The sequence below is a fragment of the Octodon degus genome, unplaced genomic scaffold (assembly GCF_000260255.1).
Source record: "Octodon degus isolate 3935 unplaced genomic scaffold, OctDeg1.0 scaffold00038, whole genome shotgun sequence".
NCBI lineage: Eukaryota > Metazoa > Chordata > Mammalia > Rodentia > Octodontidae > Octodon > Octodon degus.
In genome coordinates, this window is record NW_004524614.1 from 518,016 (window position 1) to 542,350 (window position 24,335).

A 24,335-nucleotide genomic window follows, 5' to 3' on the forward strand; every position below is an offset into this window, starting at 1 on the left:
TTTCTCTCTTGTTGACCTGTCTTGTTCAAGGAGTGTCAGCTGTGACCTTTATGAAAGAAAAGGACTCCCATCTTTCCACCTGATGCTAGTCAATGATCATTCTGAGCCCATTCCATTGTAATTGAATAACTGGTCTTAGAAGCAAACTCACCTGCACTGGGACCTTCAACAGCACCTATGTTTTGTCCAACATGGACAAGGCTTCTAAGAGTTGCTTAGGTATTCTTACTTCCTTTCCCTCTCCCCAAGCAAGAAAGACATAGGGAAATGGTGAAGAGCAAACTAGCAAGCTGGACAGGTACACAGGCAGAGCAAGCACATACTGAAGTGTTTTCCCCCAGAATAAGCCCAACCTGATCAAAAACTTTTATCAACATCTTTTAAGAGTTTTCTTATCGTCAAGGTAAGACTTCAAAGTATGTAACAGGGTCAGTTTGATCTGTACATATGAAAATGAAACTTTGTCTTCTCTGTCTGAATAATAATGAACAGAAACTTTGCCAATTCTAGGTACTATCCCTCTGATATAAAACTATACAGAGCCAGAGGTACATAGCTCAGGGGGAGAGTACTTAGCAGCATGCACAAGTTTCTGTGTTCAATGCCCAGCACCAGAGAGAGACAGAGGAGAGAGACAGAAAAGAGGGAGGCCCTTCAAACAATATCACTTTATATACAAAGTAATTCCTAAATTATTTATCTTTAACTACTTTTCCTTTCTCTCCCCCTCTACTCCCCACCCAGTCAAGACCTACCCTATGGTGCACAGGATTTCACATCTTTTTTCTCTATGTTCTCTTTCTTAATGATCTTCACACATTTTTAATGAAATCAGCTTTTCAAACTTTCAACAGCTGAAAAATGCTTCAACTGATCACATTGTGCCATCTGGTGGGAATTCATTCTTTTCCAGGCAGAAGCAAACGAGAGAATTTTTCTGGCCTGTGTTTTCCTGGTTCTGTTCCTATGTTTGGCCTAATCACAAGGATACTCTGAGAAATTTTACAACCAAGCATCTGAGGCCAATCGCCGTGCCATCTATGGACCTTGTCAATTCACTGTTTCTCCAAAAGAAATTCTTTCATCTGCTCTGTAATCTTTCTAAATTAAATAAAACCTAAACCAAACTTTTATTTGGTCTCATGAACATGTATCAAATGAATGTATTATTCTTAAATCTTCCCTTTTTATCCAAAATAAGTTTGTGTTTTAAGTAAATACTATAATAGTTTTGACATAGGAGAAATATGACTCCAACTTAGTAGATGTTAATGTGCCTCCATGGTCCCACACCATGAAGGAATGAAGGTGGAAAGGAAAGAAAGAAGTTAGGAGAGTTTTACTGGAAATAAGGTGGGAAGAACAGCTCCCGGATTTCTAGACAGTGCCCTGAGTGGCGTGGCTACTGAGGCCCTTTGTCGGGGGTAGTTCATACAAAAAAGTCACCATGTGGGTACATTGTAGGTCTACCTACAATCAACCAATAGGATTACAAACACTGGCACTTAGCTAATATTGACCTAGTAGGGAAACGAGTCACACAGCAAGGGTGCATGGAAAGACAAAAGCATTTTTGGGATGGGGCGGGTACAGATGCTCTAGTTACCCACCTGGGTGACTGATGTCTGCGTGGATTTACTGGACCCGGAGGTGCTTATTTGAGCATAATCGCAAGTTACTTCTTTCCCTTGGGGAGGCTTTCACACCTGGCCATTGCATCTTCATCCTGAGGCCTGGCCTTCCTCAGACGTGCCCCGACCACAACTCTGATGCCTTCATTTTTGTGCAGACTTCCTTGAGACCCCAATCCTCCTCTGTCTGTTAATTTCTATTCAATTTAGCTATACATAATAGTTTTACAAAACCATTCACAAGTAGTATTTTCTTCTAGTGTGGCTTGCTAGGGTACTTAACCATGCCATCTGAGCAGCATGCCAGTTAGGACTGTCTAATTACTTATTTTTACAGGATGCAGTCTCACAGACTCTCATTGATAGGATGTTCATTTCTTTACTACACATTATTCCTGTATCTATCAATGAATAATTCATCATACATCAAAATTCAAGTGATTTGAATTAATATTTCATTCATTATATTAATTATACCCTCTATACTAAACTATTGGTTGAGTAATATTAGTATTTTTCCTCAAGGCTAAGACAAAATACTTGACACCCTAAGTTAAAAGGGGAAAGGATTATTTAGCTCACAGAATGTGAAGGTTTCAGTCCAAAATCAATGGGGTTCAAGGCAGGGTGGCTTGGCAGAAGGGCATCACAGAGGAGAAATACTTCATGGCAACAGAAGACAGCAAAAGCAAAAAGAGACCGGGGAGATAAGCATCTTTATGTCCCTTATATTGTATCTGGTCTGCCAGGATTAGAGCAGTGCCAGCCCAATCAGTGAACTGATCAGCAATCACCCACCCTTAATCCCACCACCTTTAATCCCAGCATTGCACAATGAATCGACCACATATACAAGATTCAGCCACCTCTAGGAAAAAAAAAAAAAATCCTAAGACAGCATGAGGTTTTGGGAGGACATCTAGACACAAACCATAACAGATGGCTTTTTTTGGGGGGACAGAATCTTACTACAGTGTACTACCCAGGCTGCCACGGAGCTTCTGGGCTCAAGTGACCTTCCTGCTGCAGCCTCTCAACCAGCTAGTACTATAGGTGCAGAGCCACCATCCATCCCCAGATCAAGGATGCATTTCTATTCAGAATAATTTCTCTTGGCTTTTTTCCTCGTTTCAGGTTGGAATCCCCCACAAGGAGTCTCAGCATGGACGCGCCAAGGGGCATTCATATCAATGCTCGTGCTGGTAAAATTGAGGCCCTTTCTCAAATGGACATCATGTTTCAGAGCAGTGACGGAATGGTGAGTCTAGCAGACCCAATGCTGTTGTGTGTCCTGCGGGCCTTGCTGAGGCTCACACGTACCAAGGCATCAGCACGTGAAGAGTCTGGTAGTTTGTGTGAAGCACTGTCAAGGGCATAGAATAGAAAACACTGGAAGGACAGGAAAAGACATGGTAGCCTCAGAAAATGGCTAAGGAATATTGAAGTTATTCTATTTTAGATCTGCACAGCTTTCTTCAATATTTGAGTAATCAAGACACTTGTTATTTTCAACTTTGAAAAACACTACAGACTTTCAGATCTTACCGAGAACATCCATTTTGCCATTTCCTAATGATCCAAATTCTGTCTGGATAGCTGTCCATAGGAGTTATCTGAAAATGACACCCATCCTCTGTCACTGCCCGGAGTGCTGTGTAAAATGCCTTAAAGCTGAAGTAAATAAAAATGAAAGATGAAAAATAACAGCAGTGGGGCTGGGGAGATAGCTCAGTGATCTAAGTGCCTGCCTGGCAAGTGCAGGGACACAGGTTTGATTTCTGGTACTGCATGGCATGCCAGCCCCAGAATGGGTGTTGTGTAGATCACGGAAACTGGGCGTGGTAGTGCATGCCTGTAATCCCAGCACTGGGGAGGCTGAGATAGGAGGATCACTATGAGTCCAAGTTGCATAGTGAAACCCTGTACCAAATAAATAAATACATAAATATTTTTAAAAAGAAAAATAACAGCATTTTTGAAACTCAAGTAGAATAAGGATAAAATCTAAAAATCCAAACAGAGAAATAAAGTATAACACACACAAATCAGAGTTATCACAAGACAATGGACTATAAGCTCAGAGTCAATTGTTGAAACCTTATTTATTAAAAAAAGAAGCTCAGTTTCATCCTCCCAGAAAACAAGGCATTTGAGGATATTCCTCAAATGTTTGGCCCAAAACTGATTCTAATCATATGATGCCATATCCCAGATTTGCACAAAAAAACTGATTTCATCTCAGCCTGGTCCTCAATATTTTCATTTACAAGAATGTATTCAAAATAAGCATTGCTCCTTGCCTTTTCTGTTAAGGAGCTCCAGTTTAACAATTTGCCATAAGTGGCTGGGGTTGTACCTGTTGATACCTCCAGTGCCAGCCACGTGGATCGAAGTAAATATCTGTGTATACTGTTGGCACAGTGAGTGGCACAGGGTGCCCCACTCCTGGCCAGCCCTGCCCTCATCACACAGGTGGCAGTGCACAGACTCTGCCCAAAAAGCACAGTGCAGCAGGCGGAGGACTCACCAGAGTGAGAAAGCCCAGGATCTATTGCTGGACATATTCCCTCAACACCTGTTTGACTTCTAGATTACAGGCTGTCTCCTCTTCACTTGAGAACCTACATGTTCATTCAGGCCAGAGGGTCCTCAGACACTAACGTGATGTTTTGAACCAACATTAACATTAATAGGAAGGGTCAAATGCATGCAGACATGGTATCTTCCTAGAGCAGGCCAAGAGTGGCCACTCCAGGTATGAGGGTGGGACCTGGCATGGCAGCCTGCAGGAGGGAGATAAGAAGCACCTGGAGAGGGTGGTGCAGGCTGGGATGCATAGGTGATTGTAGGTGTAGGTAAGGAGCAGGTAAGGGCAGAAATAGAAATCAGGAATTTTGATTTCTGACATGACCAGTAAGTCATGTCACTAAATGTTTCAAATGTATAACCTTCAGTAAACCTAAACTGATCTTAATTTTGAAAAGATACAACCAATTTCCATGAGTTAGCTATCATTTTTACAAGTAGTACATAGCCAGTCCCACACGTAGAGCTGATGTAGTAACAATAACTAGGAGTTAAGAATTCACAGTGAAGAGGCAGATGCCCGGCGTGTCACCGAACATTGTTCCATTGTTACAGCTTGTGTCTAGAAGAACCCTAAAAGTTCATGCAGCCATGGTGAGGCTTTTCAGTGGTAGCTGGATCTAGGGGATGTGATGCTGGGATCAGGGATTCCATGCCAGGATTAAGGGTGTGTGTGATGCCCACCCTAAAGGGAGGTAGCCTGGATAAGATATAAGGGACAGAAAGAGGCTTGTCTCTGGTAGCTTGCAGCCATGGTGCCATGTGCCTTCTATCTGCCCTGTTTTGCATGAACTGTCTCTCCCCTGTAATGCCATCTACCATGCCGCCCTGGCTTGGAGCCAACTGATTATGAACAAACTAGGGGCCAAGTAAACTCCTTCTTTGAGTGTTGGGTAGTTTTGTCTCACCCATAAATGCAGGTGAACATGAACAAGACAGTAATGTGGGCTGCCAATGGCTACAGCTTCCTGGGAACATAGGGGGGAAATGATAACTGGGAAACAATAACCCTTTTACTACAAGAAAGGGGATGGGGAGAGCCAGCATGTGAAGAGCCTGCTAGAGAAAGCAGATGCACCAAGAACCCCAGCTTTGGGAAGTAACCTAAAGAAAGGCTGTGTTTTAAACGCTGATGTCCACTTGATTTCCCCTGCTCCAACAGTGTGCCAGAGTGCAGACTCTGCCTGACATGCTGCTAGCAGAGCCCTACTGCACCTGGAGGGTGCCACCTCAGAGCAGCGAAGGGCAGATACCTATCCTTCAGTAGACTGGAGCTCACGGGTGAGAGCTACGTAAAATAAAGGAAAACTCACTGTCTTAGCAAGGCAGGAAATCATCCCTACCCACAACACACTTCAATTCCTTCTAACAAGCAAACACCCTGGGATGGCTCCTAGGATTGGTGCGAGTTATTTGCTTATCAAAGAGGTTTCCCAGCCTTCATCAATGGCTATTTGTGTGCATTTCAGTACAACTAAATTATATGACCTGAAAATTGCTAGTCACTTTCATTGTGTAGTATTTGAACTGGCTCTAGTCTGTGTCTGTTCCACCCAAGAGAATGCAGCAGAGACCTAAGCAATATTTAAAAGCTAGGGATACAGGTGACAGCCAATAAGGTGAATTTAATTGCCTCTCACAGGAAAACAAAAACATGAATAAAAGCAGACTACGTTCTAAAATCCACAGGGACAAATTTCTATTAAGATAAATTTATTGCTGTGGACTGTATGTTGCCCTAATGGGGAGATGATTTAGTATAAAGTCAAAATATATCACAAGATAAATGTGAATCAGCAAAATTGTTATTTAAAAAAATTCCAAAAGGCACTTTAGAAGTATAGCATCATAAAACTGAGAAGCAATCCAGCTTATTGAACACAACTGGCCAATTTTCTCAGCTGGACCAGCTCAGTGGGTAAGACAGTGGCCTCCCTTCAGTTTGGAGGAGGAACTGCCAAGCCTCTGTCTACATGCTAAACGGGCTTTCAAAGAGCCAGGTAATTCTGAAATGACTGAGGTCAGATGCCCCCTTCACTTGCTATAAAAAGAAACTAATTTTCATGAAACATTTTCAGGATACAAATTTTCTGCTGACCCATTTCATGCCTTCTTTACATCTCCTCTCACTTTCCCCCAAAACAGCTTGTGCTGGACGCTGAATCCGTGTGTTTGCCCACGTTGGTGCAGGGGACCCAAGGTCGCTCTGGCAGCCTGCGGGGCCTCTATGAAGTCTGTGCGTGTCCAGATGGGAAGCTGTACCTCTCTACGGCAGGCGTGGGCACCACATGTCAGGAGCACAGTCAGGTCTGTCTCTGAACTGCTGCCTGTCGGGAGACCACCTGCTTCCTTCCTTTTCAGGAGCTGAGACCTGCAGCCTAGAGCCTTCACACCTAGGGGTCCCAGGTACCCACTGAGACTGCACAAAGGAGGACTCATTTTCCAAAGGAATCCCCAAAGAAAAGTATGGCTGAGGGGGTGCTGATGTTAAGACACAAAAATTGAAGAAATGTCAAGAGTGTGTATATTTCACTGGATTCTGATTACTGTTCATCAGAACTTTGCGACTTTTTCTCCACTCCCTCCCCTTTCCTATATGCCAGCTACCACTGGACTGCTGACCTGCATGCGGAATTAACTTATGATGCTCATCAATGGATCTATACCTCACAAAGTGGGGCCAGTCAGTGCCAACACACCTAGATGCCCAACCTCGGTGGAAGAGAGTGTCAGACTTCACAAGAAAAATTTGCAGATTTTCAAGACAATTTAAGGCTCATCTGATTTTTAATATGTAAAGGAAATAAATTACACAAAATGAGTCTTATGCAATAAAAATCAAACTACATTTTTCAGAGAATTCAGTTTAAGAGTCTTTCTTTAATTCTCACAACTCTTACATAGTATTTTCCCTCAATTTACGCATGACAGACTTCACAGGTAACTGCTGAAGCTCACCAAAATTGTGACCTTAAATTTGCATAGCTGCTTTCACTTGGAAAAACTGATGTCTCATCCCACCTCTGACAACAAAATACATGAGAATTATATAGCTGGGATAGAGTTAAGCTGACAAATGAAGACAATGAAACCCAAAGGGGCATTTTCATCTGCTACAACCAGACAGCTGGCGAGTGGGAGGACTAACACCTGGTCCGGCCAGGTGCTCCTCTTCAGAGCAGAGCCTGAGTGCAGCCATGCAGAAGCAGACTCCTACTGTGTGCCCAAACAGGGTCAGTGCAATTGGAGGGAAATGGACATAGGCCACACAGGACACATCACTTGCAAAGACAGCTTCATGTCATGTAGGCCACTCATTTGGTAAAATGTCCCCCATCCCCAAAGTGGTGGGTTTGCTTGTTTTGTTATAACCAGTTCCTACAATCCCCCAGAAGCTAAAGACATAAAGACCAATAGCATTTCAACTTTCTAATACAGGTTCAAATTTATTTTCTGGTCTCAGAATCGAGTAATTAGCAAAGTAACCTTTAGTTCTAGTGCTGCTCTCATGAGGTATTCATTTAACAGTTTAACCCCTTGTAACTCTTGAGTTTTAAGCTGCAATTATACAACTTATGAAATTACCAGATAAAAACACAGAGTAAATTGTGTTTACTACTGTGTAAATGGACATAGACCAAACTTGCAAAGACAGATTCATGTCATGTAGGCCTGCTTGTTAAGCAGCTTAGAGTAAACTCACCTCTAACTGTAAATGTTCCTACAGTTTCACAGGGTTTGGGTGCTTTAAAATATAAATTGGTATCCACTGTTTCCATTTAGTTAAGTCCTGAATTTTAAAATAAGTAACTTTCCTACTGCCATATGCCTACTGCACTACTAAACCATTCTGTCTTCTCCTATTGTCTCCTGTGCCACATCTGTGCGAAAGAAGCATCTCCAAGTTTGTTTTAACACAACATCACTGAACATTTACAAATTAATTTGGTTTTTAAAAAAAATGGTGCTCAGATAATGAGGTCAAGAAAAAAATCAAGGAGAAAAGTGTGAAGAATATAAAGAACATTTTGAATAAAATGTAGGTTTTTTTTTTCTTTTTGTGGAGTCATTGTGAAAGAAAGTTGTGGATCACTACATTCTCCAAATAAGGAATTGATCCTTCATTAGAATAAAAGCACTGGATAAGCTGTATCCTAAAGTTACACATGAAATAATTTTTACTGAAGCTCCAAAATCATGAGAATGAACTTACCTAATGAGGAACACAGATGACTACTTTGACTAAATGGTCACAATGAGGAGTGTTGATACTTTAAAGATTAAAAAACAGCACTTGCTTCTTTTCAAATTTATGAACCCCCTGAGAAGACATGAGACAAAAAGATGAAGATGTGTAAATTTTAATAGTGAAGATATGTGAATCTGTAGCAAGTGGAGGTCCTTATGCTTCACAGCTGCACACAGCATGACTTCTGGGCTGACAGGCAGGACTATAGACTCCTACATGGAGGGCAGGGATGGACACACCCTGTCCTGAAGGCCACCATCTTCCCATTAGAAGGTAGAGCCACCTTTGTGGAGTCTTTCCCCCAAGTTCCCCTTCCAAGAAGTCCTTCTCTGAGGAACAGCAAATGAGGGTGGAAAATTTCTGAAAAGGCAAAACGTTTGACACTGAAAGTTTTATGTTGCATCAATTTTATGTATTTTTTGTCCCTAAACAGCTCATTTTATTTGGCTTTGGCAGTCTTCTCCATATCTAAAATTGCATGTCACTGTTGCTGCACTACAGAAGTCAGATACACTTTCCATCAAATATAAATGAGACTGTCAGGCACTGCTAACAAAAAAAAATGTTTGTAACGAGGTATACGGTGTGACAAGAGTTCTTAGAAATGGTTCTGTCCTCACGGCAGGCAGGGTCTTTCCTAAACTCTAACTACACATATATTTTAATCAGTTTTTACTCTTAAAAATGTAACTTGGCTTTAGACTCTAAGTGGAACAATCTACACTGTGAGCAGGCAAATCACATCAGACTGTGGCTTGGTGGAAACCCACAGCCAGGATGGAACGTGTTTGCCGTGTCCCCACAGCCAAGTGTGATGATACTACTTTGTCAGATCCTTGAAAATGAGGCAAGTGAGGGGAACACTAGAAAGCAGCATTGTAAGGAATTCTACCTGCAGACTTTAGCTCCCATCAAGTATTTCCTGCCTAAAGGCCTGTGTAGATTTGGTACTTGCCAGCCCTTACCCTCCAAAATTATGAGGCAATAATTCCCAGCATAAAAAGTCCTGTGTGTGTGTGATTCTGTTCCCTTAATAGAACCTCCATGGACATGTGGCTAAGATCTAGGACTACTATTTTCTATGCATTACAGACTATAGATGTTATTTTTCAGATCAGGTGTCAACTTGCACTCCTGGAAGAAGCAGATCCCATTCACACTCAGAACAGATCTGTGAAAAATTTCCTATTATCTTGTTGAACATTAATACAGTACTTTGCCCAAATCATTGATTTGGCAGCACTTCCTCCTTTTTGCCTGCACCTCTGCTTTATTACCTAAGAACACCGTAAAGTTTGCACCCATTTCTAGGCCATCTCACTGGAGACACCTGTCGCCACCCTGGGAGGGAGGACATTGCCCCACTGTCTTCTCAAGTGTGTAACTCCAATGCTCCTGCTCCAGCCACCCAACTTCCATAGTCTTTTTTTTTTTTTTTTTTTTTTAATGCAATTAGTACAGGGTCTCACTACACAGCTTAGACTTGAAGCGATCCTGTTTTCAGCCTCCCAGCACCAGGATTACAGGGGTGCACCACCAAGCCCAGACTCAGTCACCAGCTCAGCATGTCCAGGGGCGGGGCTGGCACGGCATGTGGTACTGGGGACAGAACCCTGGCCCCCATACTTGCGTAAGCAGGCACTTAGTCCACTGAGCTATTTCACCAGCCCTCCGCTATTTCTTAAAAAAAAAAAAATGAAAAAGATGAGGAAAATGTAAAATAAAATAAGTTAGCTCCCAGTAAAAATTCCTTACTCTCTTTTTCAATCTAAAAATACACAAAACAATAAAAATTTCAAGTATATCGGCAGCAAATTAGTGGGGACAAAACCTGATCTGAATTTCTGTGAGGAGTATAGATGCTCAAGATTTACTGCAGAAATATTAGTGTGTTTACAGGGTGCTGCTCAAATCTTGTGACAGTGTTCCATTAAAAATTGATATACCTTCATATTAACTTTCTAAAACCCAAAAACACATTTGAATCCAAGTGTTCACAGAAGGGATTATGAACTTGTGTTTTTAAAGAGTTTCAAAAAATAAATTCAATTAAACTATTACCGAAGCAAGACAAGGCTTTTTTCATAAATTCAAACAGTAATAAACAAATTGTAAGTGCTGAATATGATATTCAAAGTAGCAAGCACTTTTTATTATTCTTTTGGTGTTTGAAATAGTGTCTCATCACATTGTTCTGGCTGGTTGTGGATTCCTGGCAATCTTCCTGCCTCAGTCACCCTCCTCCCCAGTGCTGGGATTACAGGTATGTTCCACCAGCCCTGGCTGCACTTAAATAAAGCTGAAATCCCAGAAATTTGGGTAGCCCGAGAACTGAAACTCTAAGCCCTTGTCTGCCTAACTTCGAAGAGTTGTATCCTAGGTATAAAGACGACTATTTTTTATCAGTTGAGGCTGAAGTGTGAATTAGCCTCAAATATTCAAGCTATCCCTTTAGGCAAAAAAAAATGCAATTCCTGATATTTCCAACAAACACACACATACCAGTACCTGCACATGAAAAATAAACATTGGAGGAAATTAAGTTTAATTTCCAATGACCTATTCCTCAGGAAATTCCAGTTACAACCATTTCATATATACATTTTGCTTTATTAAAATTATGGCACTTAATATAACAGCAGAAATTATTACATGATTTCACATCCAAAAGCAACACAAGTGTGAAGTTGCAAACATTCCTTATTATCAATAAAAGTAAAAAAGTTTAACATGGTCTGTAAGCCCTTAATTGCATAAAGTATTATATTTAGCATCATTTACAGCCACTTACATAAACAAATTACTCTTTATTTTGATACTCTGCAAAAGAAACTCAGTAAGTGTGGCAGGACATTTGAACATGATGAAAATCAAATGTGACTTCTGAATCTTTTATAGAGAAAATGCAAGCTGATAGTTCCTCTCTCATAAATGACTGGAAATTACCCTGATGATTTCAATAACTTTTAATGTTTTTAAAGTAAAATCCAAAAAGAGTCCACTAAGTGCCATTATTGAAAGTTTTGTTTTGTTTTAATGACAGCACCTTTAGATGCAAAAGATTGTTTCCTGTTCAACCACACTATATAAATTAGGACAACTGTGGAAAATAGGTACACACAAACATAAAGCAAATGTTCTAACCACTGATAAATGTCTTTTGGTAAGCAGTCTGTATAAACAATATTAACATCTGGTAAGGAGAACTGCCATTATTTTGTTTTCCATGTTATCTCCATGACACAGGAAGCTTGTAAACATAAGGTATAAAAAAAAAAAAAAAAATTCAAGATGTACCGTGCACTCAGTGCACCATAAGTATTACCTTCATACACCTCATCAAGTAATAGGATTAAAATACTGTACCATTTTTTAAATGTACCAAGTAAGATGTAAAATTGCAGCAAATTCATAATCAGACCCAGCTGATAATAATGCATCCAAGAGGAATCACTTTAAAAAAATGATAGAACTCTAATGATTTAATTCCTCTTATATGTTCACACCAAAGATATGTCCAGTGTTTCATTAACTCCTTCAAAAATACCTTGAAAACATAAAATTAACTTCATCCTAGCTAAAGACATACACAGACTCTTACCTAACAAACTGCTAAGCTTTGGTTATATAAAGTGCAGTTTAATAATGTGCCATCACATCATTCAAATACACCTACCAATTTTGTAGTTCACTACCATCCTCAAAATAATTCTTTCAAATTCACTTAAGGTTTTCTGTTGGTATTCATATTAAAAACAACTCTAGAAGTCTTCCAGAACAATTTACACTGTGCTTCACAATTCCTCGATAATGAAGCTTAATGAAGGACAGCAATTCATATTTGTGCTACAACACATTCAAGATCTGGCTGTTTTTTGCCTTTACCTTCACACCTTCTGCTGTATAAAATTTTCAAGCTTTATTATGATGCAGGCAGTGCATTCCATCACTCTCATAGCAACCTCGGAGGTGAACCTGTCATTGGGGATCTGAGGGAAAGGAAGCAAGTCAGGGTATCTTGTTTTTAAACTGTCTACACCGTAAGCCTCCAGGGTGTGAACATCATTCGTCAGTCCTTCAAGTTGCTGACTATATTCCTCTATTTTCTGTGCAAGTGCAGTTGGTTTTACATCTTTATCAGACTTTCCCCTCACAGCATAGTCAGCTGCAATCAAGGCCAACTTGGTAGAAAGGTAACATTTAAAGCATACCCATTCATTGGCATTTTTGTGAAGGTCATTCCTAGCAGCTGAAAAATTTGCTCTGGCTTGTCTTAACCATCTCCGAGCTTCCACTGGATTTCCAACTGACTTGAATGTGGGAGGAACAAAGAACCTTTGCGAGTAAGTCTGTCCTGCTGAAGGAGGGCATTTTTCTTTATTTTGTTGTTGCCTTTCAGATTTGTGGCTCGTTGCTTCTTGATTCCATGAAGTGTAAAACCTTTGAAAAGAATACTTGTCTGACTGAAATCGAGACGCTGATGTAGAAAATGGTCGTCTGGAGGCTCTGTCTGCATTCTGATCTAGAAAAGCCTGCTTTTCTAATCTGCTGATTTCATTCTGCAAATGTTTAAACACTTCATTAGCAATGTCATGGTTCTCTGGATTCTTGTCAGGGTGCCACTTCAAATACAACCGTCTAATTATCTTTTTTCGTTCTGATTCTGGAAGCTTCCAAGCTTGCTCCACCACTGATGTTACTTCTTTTAGAATTTCTGGTAAAGAGTTTACTTTCAGCTTTTTCGGGGAATGATGCTTTGAAGATGAAGTCTTATGGCCCTCTTTACCAGAGAAAAGGGGAGGAATGCTTCTCAGACCAGGGGCAAGGAACTCTGTAGGGCTGGTGGGTGTAGAAGGGGCACTATCCCTGCTTTGAGAGCTCTCATCGGGCCTCGAAAATTTATACAGATCTAGAGAGCTGACTATTTTATATTCACTATAGCCAATATCAATTTGATATATCTTTCCTAGAAAACTAGAATTGTCAGCATCTTCTCTCTCAACCTCTTGTACAATGATTGCATATGTGTACGTTGGCTGATAAGACCCATAGATATCACCACCTTCAGCATCCACGAGGTACCCAACATACTCTCCTGGATAGAAAACATTCATGGGATCCATTAGCAGAGTATAGTGAATCTCAGCAGGTATTGGTGTGCCAGGCATTGGAAGTTCCAGTTTTGATGGCTCAGAAGAGTCGTATTTCACTCCTAAACTGTCAAGTTTCTCACTGATCCTATAAATATCATTACATCCCAGCATAGCAATTAAATATGAAGTGTCAGATATCAAATTGTCAGTTGCTGATTTAAGAGTCATCGCTAATGCTAAAAGGAAATTAATGTCTTTACTGTCTGAATGTTGAATGTAGAGCAAGATGACTGCATTACCAAATCGCTTCAGAAAAGCAAAAGTTTCACTTCTGCTGTGGGGAATGGGATTAAAACCTTTAACTCTTAATGTTGTTTGAAGCTTTTCAAAACAGGATACTTTTAATCCTTCCCTCAGAGCTTTGCAAAGTCTTATGGCTTTTTCTTCATTGGCTAGGAAAGCATTATCATTTTCATGTTTCATAATTCTAATTAGCCCTGTGATGAACTGTTCAGAAGATAAAAGTAACTGTAATCGTCCCTGAAGAGAACACAATGCTCCAAACTGACAAACTTTGGGTGTCTCTTCATCTAACTGTTCTTCAAGTATACTGCTCAGTAGGCGGGGTCTAAGCTTTTGAGGAAAGAGCATTATCAGTTTAGTATGAAACCCATGGTCTTTCCCTAGGTAGCACTGGCTAAGATCCACCAACATTTGCACACCAATATTCCCCTGAATCCTACTTTTATAATGGGGTGCATCATCAAAGACTAAAATACTTGACTTGACCAACCTGCCATCCTGGCTAGGAAGGAACAGTGCAAGGTCTCGAACATTCTCAAGATCACTCCTTACCTTCACGGAGTCATTCTGTAGACTCTTGAACAAACCAGAGACTACTCTCTTAACTGTTCGCATTTCATTAGGATCTAACTGTTTTCCTTCAGAGTTTTTGAATATGCGACTTAATACTTCAACATATTGCTTAGTTGAAATAATATCTTCAGTACCCAAATGTTTGAACAACTGATGAAATGTGCCAAGCTCTAAAGGCAGCTTGTACAAATAAGGCTTAAAATCAGATTCATATTCCAGGTTTATCACTACTTCCTCAGGTTTCAGAAGTTTCCAGCCATCTTCTACCATCACAAAAGCAATCCCTCGTAGTTGAAAACGAAACTCCTTTTTTTCTGCACTGAGAAATTCATATATGCTCCTTAAGACCTTTGCTCTAGTTTTCACCATCTCTTCATCCAAAGTTGTTATGTTGCATATATTTCTGCAGTTATTAATGACTTTATCAAGAGGAGGATCAAGGTTGACATTAAGCATATTTAAAACTTGTTCAAGCTGTTCTTGTGCACCAAGGTCACTACCTTCCTGTTCTTTGATACTCAGAGGTGTGGCTTTCTCTGGAAGAATAGGGCAGGAAGTCCATAACAGCTGGAGAACATCACACTGCTTGAATTTTGGATTTACTTGTGCTCCATTGAACTTTATAAGAGGAAGTGTTCCATTCACTTCTTGATATTGAGGATGAAATCTAATGTATTCAGCAGGGGCCCGCTCAGGACACAAGAATGGTATTAAAGATAGTTCTTTCAAAAAATTTCCAGATAATAAATCTGTTCGTTCTTGGAATATATGATGGAGAAGGATGTCAACTGTATTTTGTAATGTTTCTTTAGACCAGTTTTCTGTAGTAGCTCTCATACTGATTTCCTTAGCAAACTGTAACAACTGCTGCTGAGAAAGTATGTGTTTCAGTCCAATATTTCTTAAGAACTCCACCCAGGATGTCATAAATGCAGCCTGATTTTTAGGTTTTATAAGCTGTTCCAATTTCTTAAAAAAGTCTTTAGGAATAAATAATTTGTCAGGAAGCATAACTTCAAAAACTCTCACAGTTCTATCATAGAAATGCTTTGCCTGCTTTAGCCGACCATTAGCATCATGAATAATCAATAAACTTTCTAGTTTCTCAAAAAGTTGTTCTTTAATCTCCGATACTTCCTCAATACTTGATAATCTATTCTTAAGGTAGATCAAGTGCTCTAATTTTGCATCATAAGAGAGATTTTCAATTTTTGGTAAGAGATGTTTCAAATAGACCTCAAGGTCATCTACAGGGACACAACCAAGCACCTCATATAATTCTTTTAAATGTATTTTTTCTCCAAGAAATGCAGATGAAGATGACAGTGTCCATTTTTCCACTTCAGCTGAGGGAATGCTTTTTGTTAGTACATAGCAGGTTCCAAATTTGGCAATGCTCATATAGCGGCCACTGATGGATTTGTAGCATGGAAGCGATTTTAAAATTTTTATGTCATCTTGAGACATTAAGTGATTCAAATTGCAGTTGAAATACATCAAAAGTGCTTCAAAGTCACTTTCTACTAGCTTTTCAGTTCTAAATGTTGAAGTTTGGACCATGTAATGTACAGCTTTTAAAATGCTTGTGGGACTCTCTATGTTCGCTGTGTGACATGACAATAGAGGAACAAATGCGCTGTCTTTGGAGCAGATTTTATTCAAAGCAAGCTGAATACAGCCAGCTTTCATCAAAGCATGAAAAACTTTATCAGTCTGGGCATTTGGAAAAACTGCAATGTGCATTAAACTTAAAGGAAGCAAGACATCACCCTCAGGAACCACAAGCTGATTGGCTGAAACAGTAAACTTTGTTCCTGGAAGCAATGCCCAGTCTTTCAGGGTGTCCACAACAACATCAAATGCTGGTTTTGTTTCCTCCTGATCTTCTTTCACACCTACAGATTCACTGATAAAATGCCATGCATTCTTAAGCCAAGATTCACTTGCAAAATTATCTTTCCACTTTGTACAATTTTTCGTCTTATATTCACGAGGCAACACAGAGGATAACAAGTCAGCAAAGCTGGAAATGTCAAACATTTTTGCAACTTTACAGTTCAACAAAATACTACTATATTTCAAATACAATGTATTCATAAACAAGTCTTTGCGAGATGGAATCAATTCATGGTATGTTGTTAGAAATTTGGGCCGTTTTGCATCAAAAGTTTGCAAAACACTGTCCAGGGTAATGAGAAGGGGTAGTCCTTCAACTTCAATCTCATTTTCTTCTGCATCTTTAAAACAATAATCAACTAAAAGTTTTAAGCTATGAAAAAGCTTTAGGTTAGTCTGTTGAAGACGACAAGGCAGCTTCCCAATAATGCAATTAGTATCAGGAGAGGAGAATGTCATCAAAAAGGACCTAACATCAGCAGGAGTCACGTAACTAACAGGAATATCTGCATCTATGAGGCAGTGGTAAAGGTTAGCAGTTTCATCACAGTTATAAACTAAATTGAAGCCAATTTCTAAAAGTAGGTGTTTCAGCCGGTAGACATTTTCTGCTACTGTTTTACGGGTTGTGATATTATAATCTGCGTTTTTAAGGTGTTGTAATTCATCCTGTAGTAAGTTGTCAAAAAATGGCTTAGTTTTGCTTGAAGTAGACATATTAATCCAAGTTATTATGACTGCAGAGTGCAAATCAGAGCCATCAATATTTGGAGCCCGAACAACAGGCAAAAGACGTTTCATTTCTTCATGAATACAACTATAAAGTGCTTTCACTAAGCAATATAAATCTGGCTGTAGATCAAGCCTGTTAACTGGGAAAAATGACAAAAATTTCTTTAATGTGTCCTTTACTACATGAATAGGCGTGTTCTGTAAAACTGATAATGTTGGATCAGAACCAGGGAAATACCGTTTTTTTAACTGGATTAGTAATTCAACATAGGCAGGAGCTATCAGTGCTGTCATTAAACTGTTGTTCCAGTCACTTCGAACACCAACCCCATTATCATCGCGCCACAGATTTCTTCTGGCTGAATCTAGTGCAAAGTGGCCATTCACATGAAATGGCAACCCTGTTTCCAAGGAGAGAGGAAGAAAGCAGAATGCTCTGTGAGGCTTTTTATAGTTGTGAGTAATGCAGGCAGCTACTCCACCACGTGGGAAAAGAGTAATATCTTGGTTCTTGTGAGCTGAAATAACACTCTTAGATACTTTGTCCATACTTGAAAATCCTGACCTATTACAAATCAGCCATGTGGTAAGATTTCCTTCAGAGTCTTCAGTATCCATAGTATAGGTTATCTGTTGAACTGGTATATCTTTGAGCTGCCTCTTTTTAGTAACACTATCAATTACAGATGCATGAAATTGTTTCCTCTTCAATCTGTCTCCATCAGTGATTTTGCCCTTTACTGAGTACAATACATTTAGAGCTCCTGTACCTTTATCAATCTCACAAATAGAAATTTTTTCCATGTGATTAAGAAACATTAGAAGTTCTGCCCCATCCGAGCGCAGTTTGTCTAAAAGATTCTGGACCATTCTGTCTGACGATGGAACTGAAGAAATTTCTGAAACTTTTGCCATTTCTGCATTACGTAGAGGAAACCTAAACATTGTACAATTATCCAGCTTAAAGTGGGTTCCCAGGTAAAGATCAAGAACATCTGAGAATTGTGTTCGAAAATCTGCATCCAAATCTCTAAACATGCGCCCAGGACTAACAGATGTGGCTCCTGGTGCATATCTCGCATGAGGATCAAAAATACACAAGATGTCATTGCCAGAAATAAAAGAAGGGCAGTCTGTAATGTGATACACAGAATTGAATCCTATGCCATACTGACCAGTTTTACAAGGATTTCCTTCTTTGGTACCTTTTCCAAGATTCTGAATTCCTCTAACATCATCTTCAGTAAAAGGCTGGTTGTTATACACACAGAGCGCTGGTCCTTGCAATGGGGCCCACTTGTCATCAAATATTCTATCAACTGGATGCTGTCTGGGATCAAACACAAAGCAGATTTCTGTGGCCTTAGCATCATCAGCATTTTGAAGAAGTTCTTTCAACATTTCCTTTTCTGAAGGATAGGCGTTTAGGATGCTTTTAATTCTGCTAGTCAATTTTTCCTTCTGCCCAAATTCTGTGCCAAGTGTAGTAAAACAGACATTAGATGCGTATCTTTCTAAGGCTTTATGTCTCTTTGGTATTGCTCCTAGTTTCACAGCTACTTCCCTGGGTATATCAGCATGACAATATTTCACAGTAGTATCCTTCACTTTTATCCAGGGACAATCATTATAACATAAAGATTTAGCAGGGAGAAGAATAAGATTAGTATCCGGCAATAATATTTTGCCATACTTTTTCTCACAAAATTCTTGTTTCTTCTCTCTAATAAGATTCCATATTCCTTCGCTGATTATTCGTCTGCAAAGCTGAAAATTTTCTTCTGTTATTTGTTTCTTCCCTCTTTCTTGATCAATAGACTCCAAAACTAGGGCAAAATCCTCAACCATAAATGACTGTCTCACTCCCACACTTTCAAAGAGTTCACGGAAATTATTTTTATATTTATTAGGTAACTGATAAAGGTATGGGGCTGCATCAAAATTCAAATGAAAAGAAACTTTTTCTGAGTCAACATATGTATTTTCAACTAGAATGAAGCTAAAAGGTTTTAACTTTTCAGTAATTGATATTTTAGTTAGTTCATTTTGCATCATTGCTTCATGAAGGTATTTGTAGCAAGCATTGGTGATATTCTCCTGATACAATGTAACTCCATCATCAACAGACTTTGCAACTTCTCTCAACTGGCTTATAACCAGATCAAGTGTTGGCTTCTTTAGTAATCCCAAAAACTCTTTAACAGCTAGTGAAACTGAACCACACCCTCGGAAAGAATGGGAATTTTCATTTAGAATTGGTTGCAAAAGGCAAACTATGTCTTGATGTTCAGCTGTATAAAGATCAGTTGCTGCAAACATGGTTTCAGGCTTAAAACTGTTACCTTTCCATTCCAAAGAAAAGCCAGCTGGCTTTGTCAGAAATGGAAGAAAGGGGATTGTTTGATATTTTGCAGCAAAGTCCTTTGCTCTAGGATCTCTTATTTTTAGTTTCTCATCAATAAGACTTAATAGGATACTACTTCTTAGACAAGCAGCAAGATGATCACTTTTGTTAATTGCAGCCACTGACTCTGCACGTTCTAGCATGTCATCCCATAAAATATCATCTTTTGCCATACCTAACTGAACTAGTTTAATCAAAATAATAGGATTAAGGTAATCCTGAGTAGAACCATAAGGGAATCGTCCATCTTTAATATCAAATAACTTAGCAACTCGTCCTTCAGGGTGGATCAATCTTGATGGTAAAACCAAAGGATGCCCCTCCAAAGAGCAAGGAATACATGGAGTAATCCGAAGAATTCCTGAGAATTCATCAATTTTCTCATTTAGAACAAAATTCATCAAAGGATCTCTAAGACCTGCTTCAATTTCTTGAATATTTGGAAAAAAGACTTCTGAAAAAAACTGTTTCTCTGAAAATGTATTTTCAAGCAATATCTGTTTGCATCCAGCTTCTTCAAATCCTAATTTTACTGAAGAAGGAAGTTCAACAGCACATAGGTTTTTGGACCCGGTTTTTTTGAGGTATTTCAGAAATATCTTGAAAGCTGCTGGCCCCACATCTTTTCTCTTAAGTATTGAGTCATCTAGAAATCTCACATTCTTCATGGAAACCCAAGTGGATCCATCAGAGAAAACTCTAGTCAAGTCTTTCCCTTTTCCATGAGCTATATCTTCATAAAAACCTTGACAAATTACAGAAAAGTCATCGTGAACTAAATCAGGATCAGGCCATGCTGCATAGTAAGTATAGTCAGTTAGCTCTCCACTAGAAGCCAGGTCACGTAGGACGCTGAGGGCCTGTAAATAGGCTTTCACAATAACATGTCTCATAAATGTGGTATTCCAACGTCCTTTTGTATCTGTCTTCCAAATTTCTTTTCTATTTGAAGTAACAGCAAAACACCCATTGATGTGAACTGGCAAACCTGTTTTTATTCGTAAAGGTAAATAGCAAAATACCTCTCCAATGTGTGGTTTCACTGTCCACTTTTGGTCCTGGGTTTCAGAGAGCAGAACTCCGACTGCTCCACAAGGAACCAACCCTAGTCTTCTTCCACTCTCACTCAGGGAAAACTTGAGAGCTTCTCCTATATCCATGCAAGAACATATAAGCCATGTGGTAGAATCCAATGTTTTTTGTGGCAACTCATCTGATGGCTTTTTTGATTGGCCAGATTTTGCCATTTCAAAGAGAGCAGCTGGGTCATCATCTGGACCTCTGAACAGAGGTGACTGTAAATCAGCAATTCTTCTGAACACATGGTGAAATTCTTCAACTGTGATCTGAAGAATGCAAGATGACTTTGGTGCATCAGTGGGCAGCTTTTTATTACTGCTGCTGCAAGTCTTCATGAGCTTAGCGGCTTCCTTTAAAACACTTAAAACAGACATATTCAATACTTTAGAAGAACAAGGTTTTTTTTTAATTATGATTGTATCTTGTGCTAAACTAGGATCAGTTTCCTCAATCTTTAAGTATTTCAAATACATTGAGTTTACACTCTGGGTGAAAATTATAAGTCTGTGTCCACAGAGACTAAATTCATCCACAAGGGAATAAATATCCGCTGTATTATAGCAGGTATTGCTAACTTCACTTACTTTCGCTTCCTGTTGAGTCCTAAAAGACAGTCGAAAAAGAGTCCCATTGTAGCTGTAAGGTGCCTCTATAGTCAAAGGTAACTGACAGCCAAATACCTCTATAAATGGTTTGAACTGATTAGGAAACTTCCTAAGTCTTTTCTGTTGTTTACTCCAATTGATTTTGATCCCAGGATTAGACTTATCTTTAATATGTTTACTGATATGGTTTATGTTTGGATCAAACATTATCATGAATTCTCGGCTCATAATGATGGGAATGTCAGTGATATGGTACACAGAATTAAACCCAAGACCAAATTTTCCAACTTTGTCAACTTCTGCCCTTTTTAAAGACTCGCCTAACCTTGTTATATTGACAAAATCTGAATCTGAGAATTCAGAATTATTGAATGACCACAAAGCAGGTCCATGGCAAGCTGCCATCCCTGGGTCTAGAAGATTCTCTCTTATGTCCATATTTCTTCTCATATCAATCATGAAACTGCATTCTGTTGCATTTGCATCATCAGCATTTTGAAGTAGTTCTTTAAAAATATCTGACACTGAAGGGTATTCTTCCAGAATATTTTTAATTCTTACAGTAAGTGGTTCTCTTTGTCCTGACTGCTCAAACCCCATGTTTTCAGGATTGATCAATCTTGTACTAAGGCATGGGACTTTCAGCCATTCTGCAGTTTTCATGGGTATGTCCTCATGCACCAAGATGATTGGCTCCACTGAATCTTCAAGTAAGTCATTAAGGTCATCGACTTTGATATCACAATAACAGCATTCATGAATCGGTTTCATGATAAGTTTAGAAGGATTTTTACTGTGATGTATAGGAACTGGTGTATTGGGGCTTGCTGGGATTTGATTACTATATAGCCATCTGATGATATTCAACATAAGATGAAGATTTTGTTTATTTTCTTGTTCACTGAGATCTTCATCACTTTTGACATATATCTTTTGAATCACCATGGAAATATGTTCTGATGTCAACTCCTCTACTGAACCACAGACTTTAAATAGTTGGTGAAATTTTGCCATGGTTTTAGGTACATTATGTAAATAAGGCTGAAGATCCAGATCATGGATTGGTTTTATCACAGCTTGGGCAAGAGGACAAAACTTTTTGCCAGTCCAAACCCATGGAAATTTTAAGGCCTTAAAAGAATCTTTCCCTTCATTCAAATGATCATGCATGAATCCATAAATTTCAAGCAAAATATGCTGAAACTGATAGTAGTCTTCATCACTAAAAGTTTTTGAAGTATACCAATCAACAACAATTTTAAAATGCTTTAAAACAGCACTGAGGCTAGGTTTTGTGAAAATACCTAATGCCTTTTCCAAGTTTACATGGATAGTTTCAACAAGAGGTAGTGAGGAGCCCACTAGAATTGCATGGGCTACATCGCACATATCTGGTGGTGCGCAGAGATTACAGAGATCTCCTTTCCAAACCAAAGAACCTGGATAGTTTGGAGGCCTTTCCTTACAGACTGGAACCCACTTTATTTTCTTTAGTGTTGTCTTTCCTTCAGAGGATTGCAAAAGTGCATGATTCTTATTTAAAACCAGTAAGAGTGTTTTGGCTTTCTTCAGAACATCCTGATCAGGACAAGAACTGGCCTGTAAGGCTTCGATTTTTTTTGCCACTTGCACAACATCTTTCTCTTTAAGACTGCTTTCATTTTTTAAACCAATTTGTCTTAAAGAATGAAGAATATCTGGTGAGGTAAAAACTGAAGGTGGGAAACAGGTTTCTTCTTCATTATAAAAGAGATCTTTTAATATTTCTATATCTGGATCAAAGAGTTCACTGGCTGACACCATCTGTTCCTGTGAAATCTGAATGAATTTCAATGGCATTAACCAATCAAGCACATTTGGATTCTCATTTTTAAGAGAGGAAAGATTTTCAAGGATCCATAGCATAAGGTGTGTTACCTCATCATGTGAATAAAATGCATTTTCAAGATCTTTTAGAACAAGCTTTAAGCAGCTAGTGGTTTTTAGCTTCTCTATTTTCAACATGTTTGCCAAGCGAATTGTAGCTTCATCACTACTATCTATTACTGAAATAGAAAGTCGCAGACTGGGAAGCTTGGCAGTATGGTGCAAGACCTTACAACCCTTCAATTTTGTATAAGAGGAAATTCCCTGATCAGATGAGTGGTTAACTCGTTTGAATATTGTCAATTCTTGAATTATTCGTTTCTCTTTTTCACTGATATCAGTTAAGCTGGCCAAGAACTTCCTCAGAGCATCTTTATGTGTTGGAAGTAGTGAAGCTATTTGATTACATAATTTCTGCAATGGTATCTTCTCCATTATCTGCAAAATAGCACTTGGTAACGGCGGATGGATGTATTTTTTAATGAGTGGGTGCTGGATTGAGGCATCTAATTTTTTCAGGACAATCCCTCCAAGTTTTTGCACAATTTCTGCTAAAAATTCTGGAAGTTGTGCTTCAGCTTCATCATCTAAAATGACTAATGACGGAATCCTGAGTCTAATGAGTTCCACACATGTCTGACATTCATCTAGTGTAGTTCTGGGGATAAGTGGCATCTCATCAAATAAAGTCAAATCCTCTGAAAAATGTATATAGAGATTTTTCCAAACCATCTTAAGCCATGAAACAGATGGATAATTTTTGTCTTCACTGAATGGATACCATTGAACAATCAATTCTCTGCCAGGCCAGAATGCATTCAATACTTCTTTAATAAGACGTGCAAATCGTTCTGGATTTAGAAGCTGCAGCTGAGTACACGGTCTTCCTGTAATCATATATAGAAATGTTACAAATACACATAATTCCACTGTAATAGCCTATCCTACAGATATGATAGTATTAGAAAGCTGTTTAAGAATTTCAAGTAAATACAAATAATCAGCTTAATTGGCCCTAAAATGATTTTTTAAAATAATAGGGTTTTTATACATAAACCTATATCAATAAACTACGAGAAAATTAATTTTCTCTAGAAAGTAATTATTTCAAGTAAATACATAAAACACATTAAATGTATTTTTAAAAGTGTCTTCTAATATTCTCTAAATGGAACCAACATAAAAAAAAAAATTTAATGACTTCCAGACTCTTAGAAGAACAACTTTGGAAACATTATAAAATGAGGCAATTTAGCCCTGGACACTTGGGTGCAACATTATTTTATTAACCAAGGAAGAACAGTCTTATTTCTAAAG

General features: G+C 38.9%; 2 protein-coding genes across 6 annotated transcripts in view; one reads left to right on the forward strand and one right to left on the reverse strand.

The window, feature by feature from the left end:
* The window catches only part of Sgcg (sarcoglycan gamma), a 66,598-nt gene extending 59,902 nt beyond the window's left edge, over positions 1 to 6,696 (forward strand). Inside the window, exons 5-6 of the mRNA XM_023715049.1 lie at positions 2,766 to 2,889; positions 6,363 to 6,696. Coding sequence (XP_023570817.1) covers positions 2,766 to 2,889; positions 6,363 to 6,536 — 298 coding nt within the window. The 3' untranslated portion in view covers positions 6,537 to 6,696. The remainder of the gene's footprint in view (positions 1 to 2,765; positions 2,890 to 6,362) is intronic.
* Positions 6,697 to 11,054: 4,358 nt separating this feature from the next.
* Sacs (sacsin molecular chaperone) overlaps positions 11,055 to 24,335 on the reverse strand; it is a 91,088-nt gene continuing 77,807 nt past the window's right edge. For 4 of the 5 annotated variants that reach the window (XM_023715002.1, XM_023714999.1, XM_023715001.1 and 1 more), the window contains one exon: positions 11,065 to 23,905. In XM_023715002.1, coding sequence (XP_023570770.1) covers positions 12,354 to 23,905 — 11,552 coding nt within the window. In that variant the 3' untranslated portion in view covers positions 11,065 to 12,353. Of the gene's footprint in view, positions 23,906 to 24,335 lie in introns of all 5 variants that reach the window. The other variant, XM_004631032.2, reaches the window with a different exon arrangement.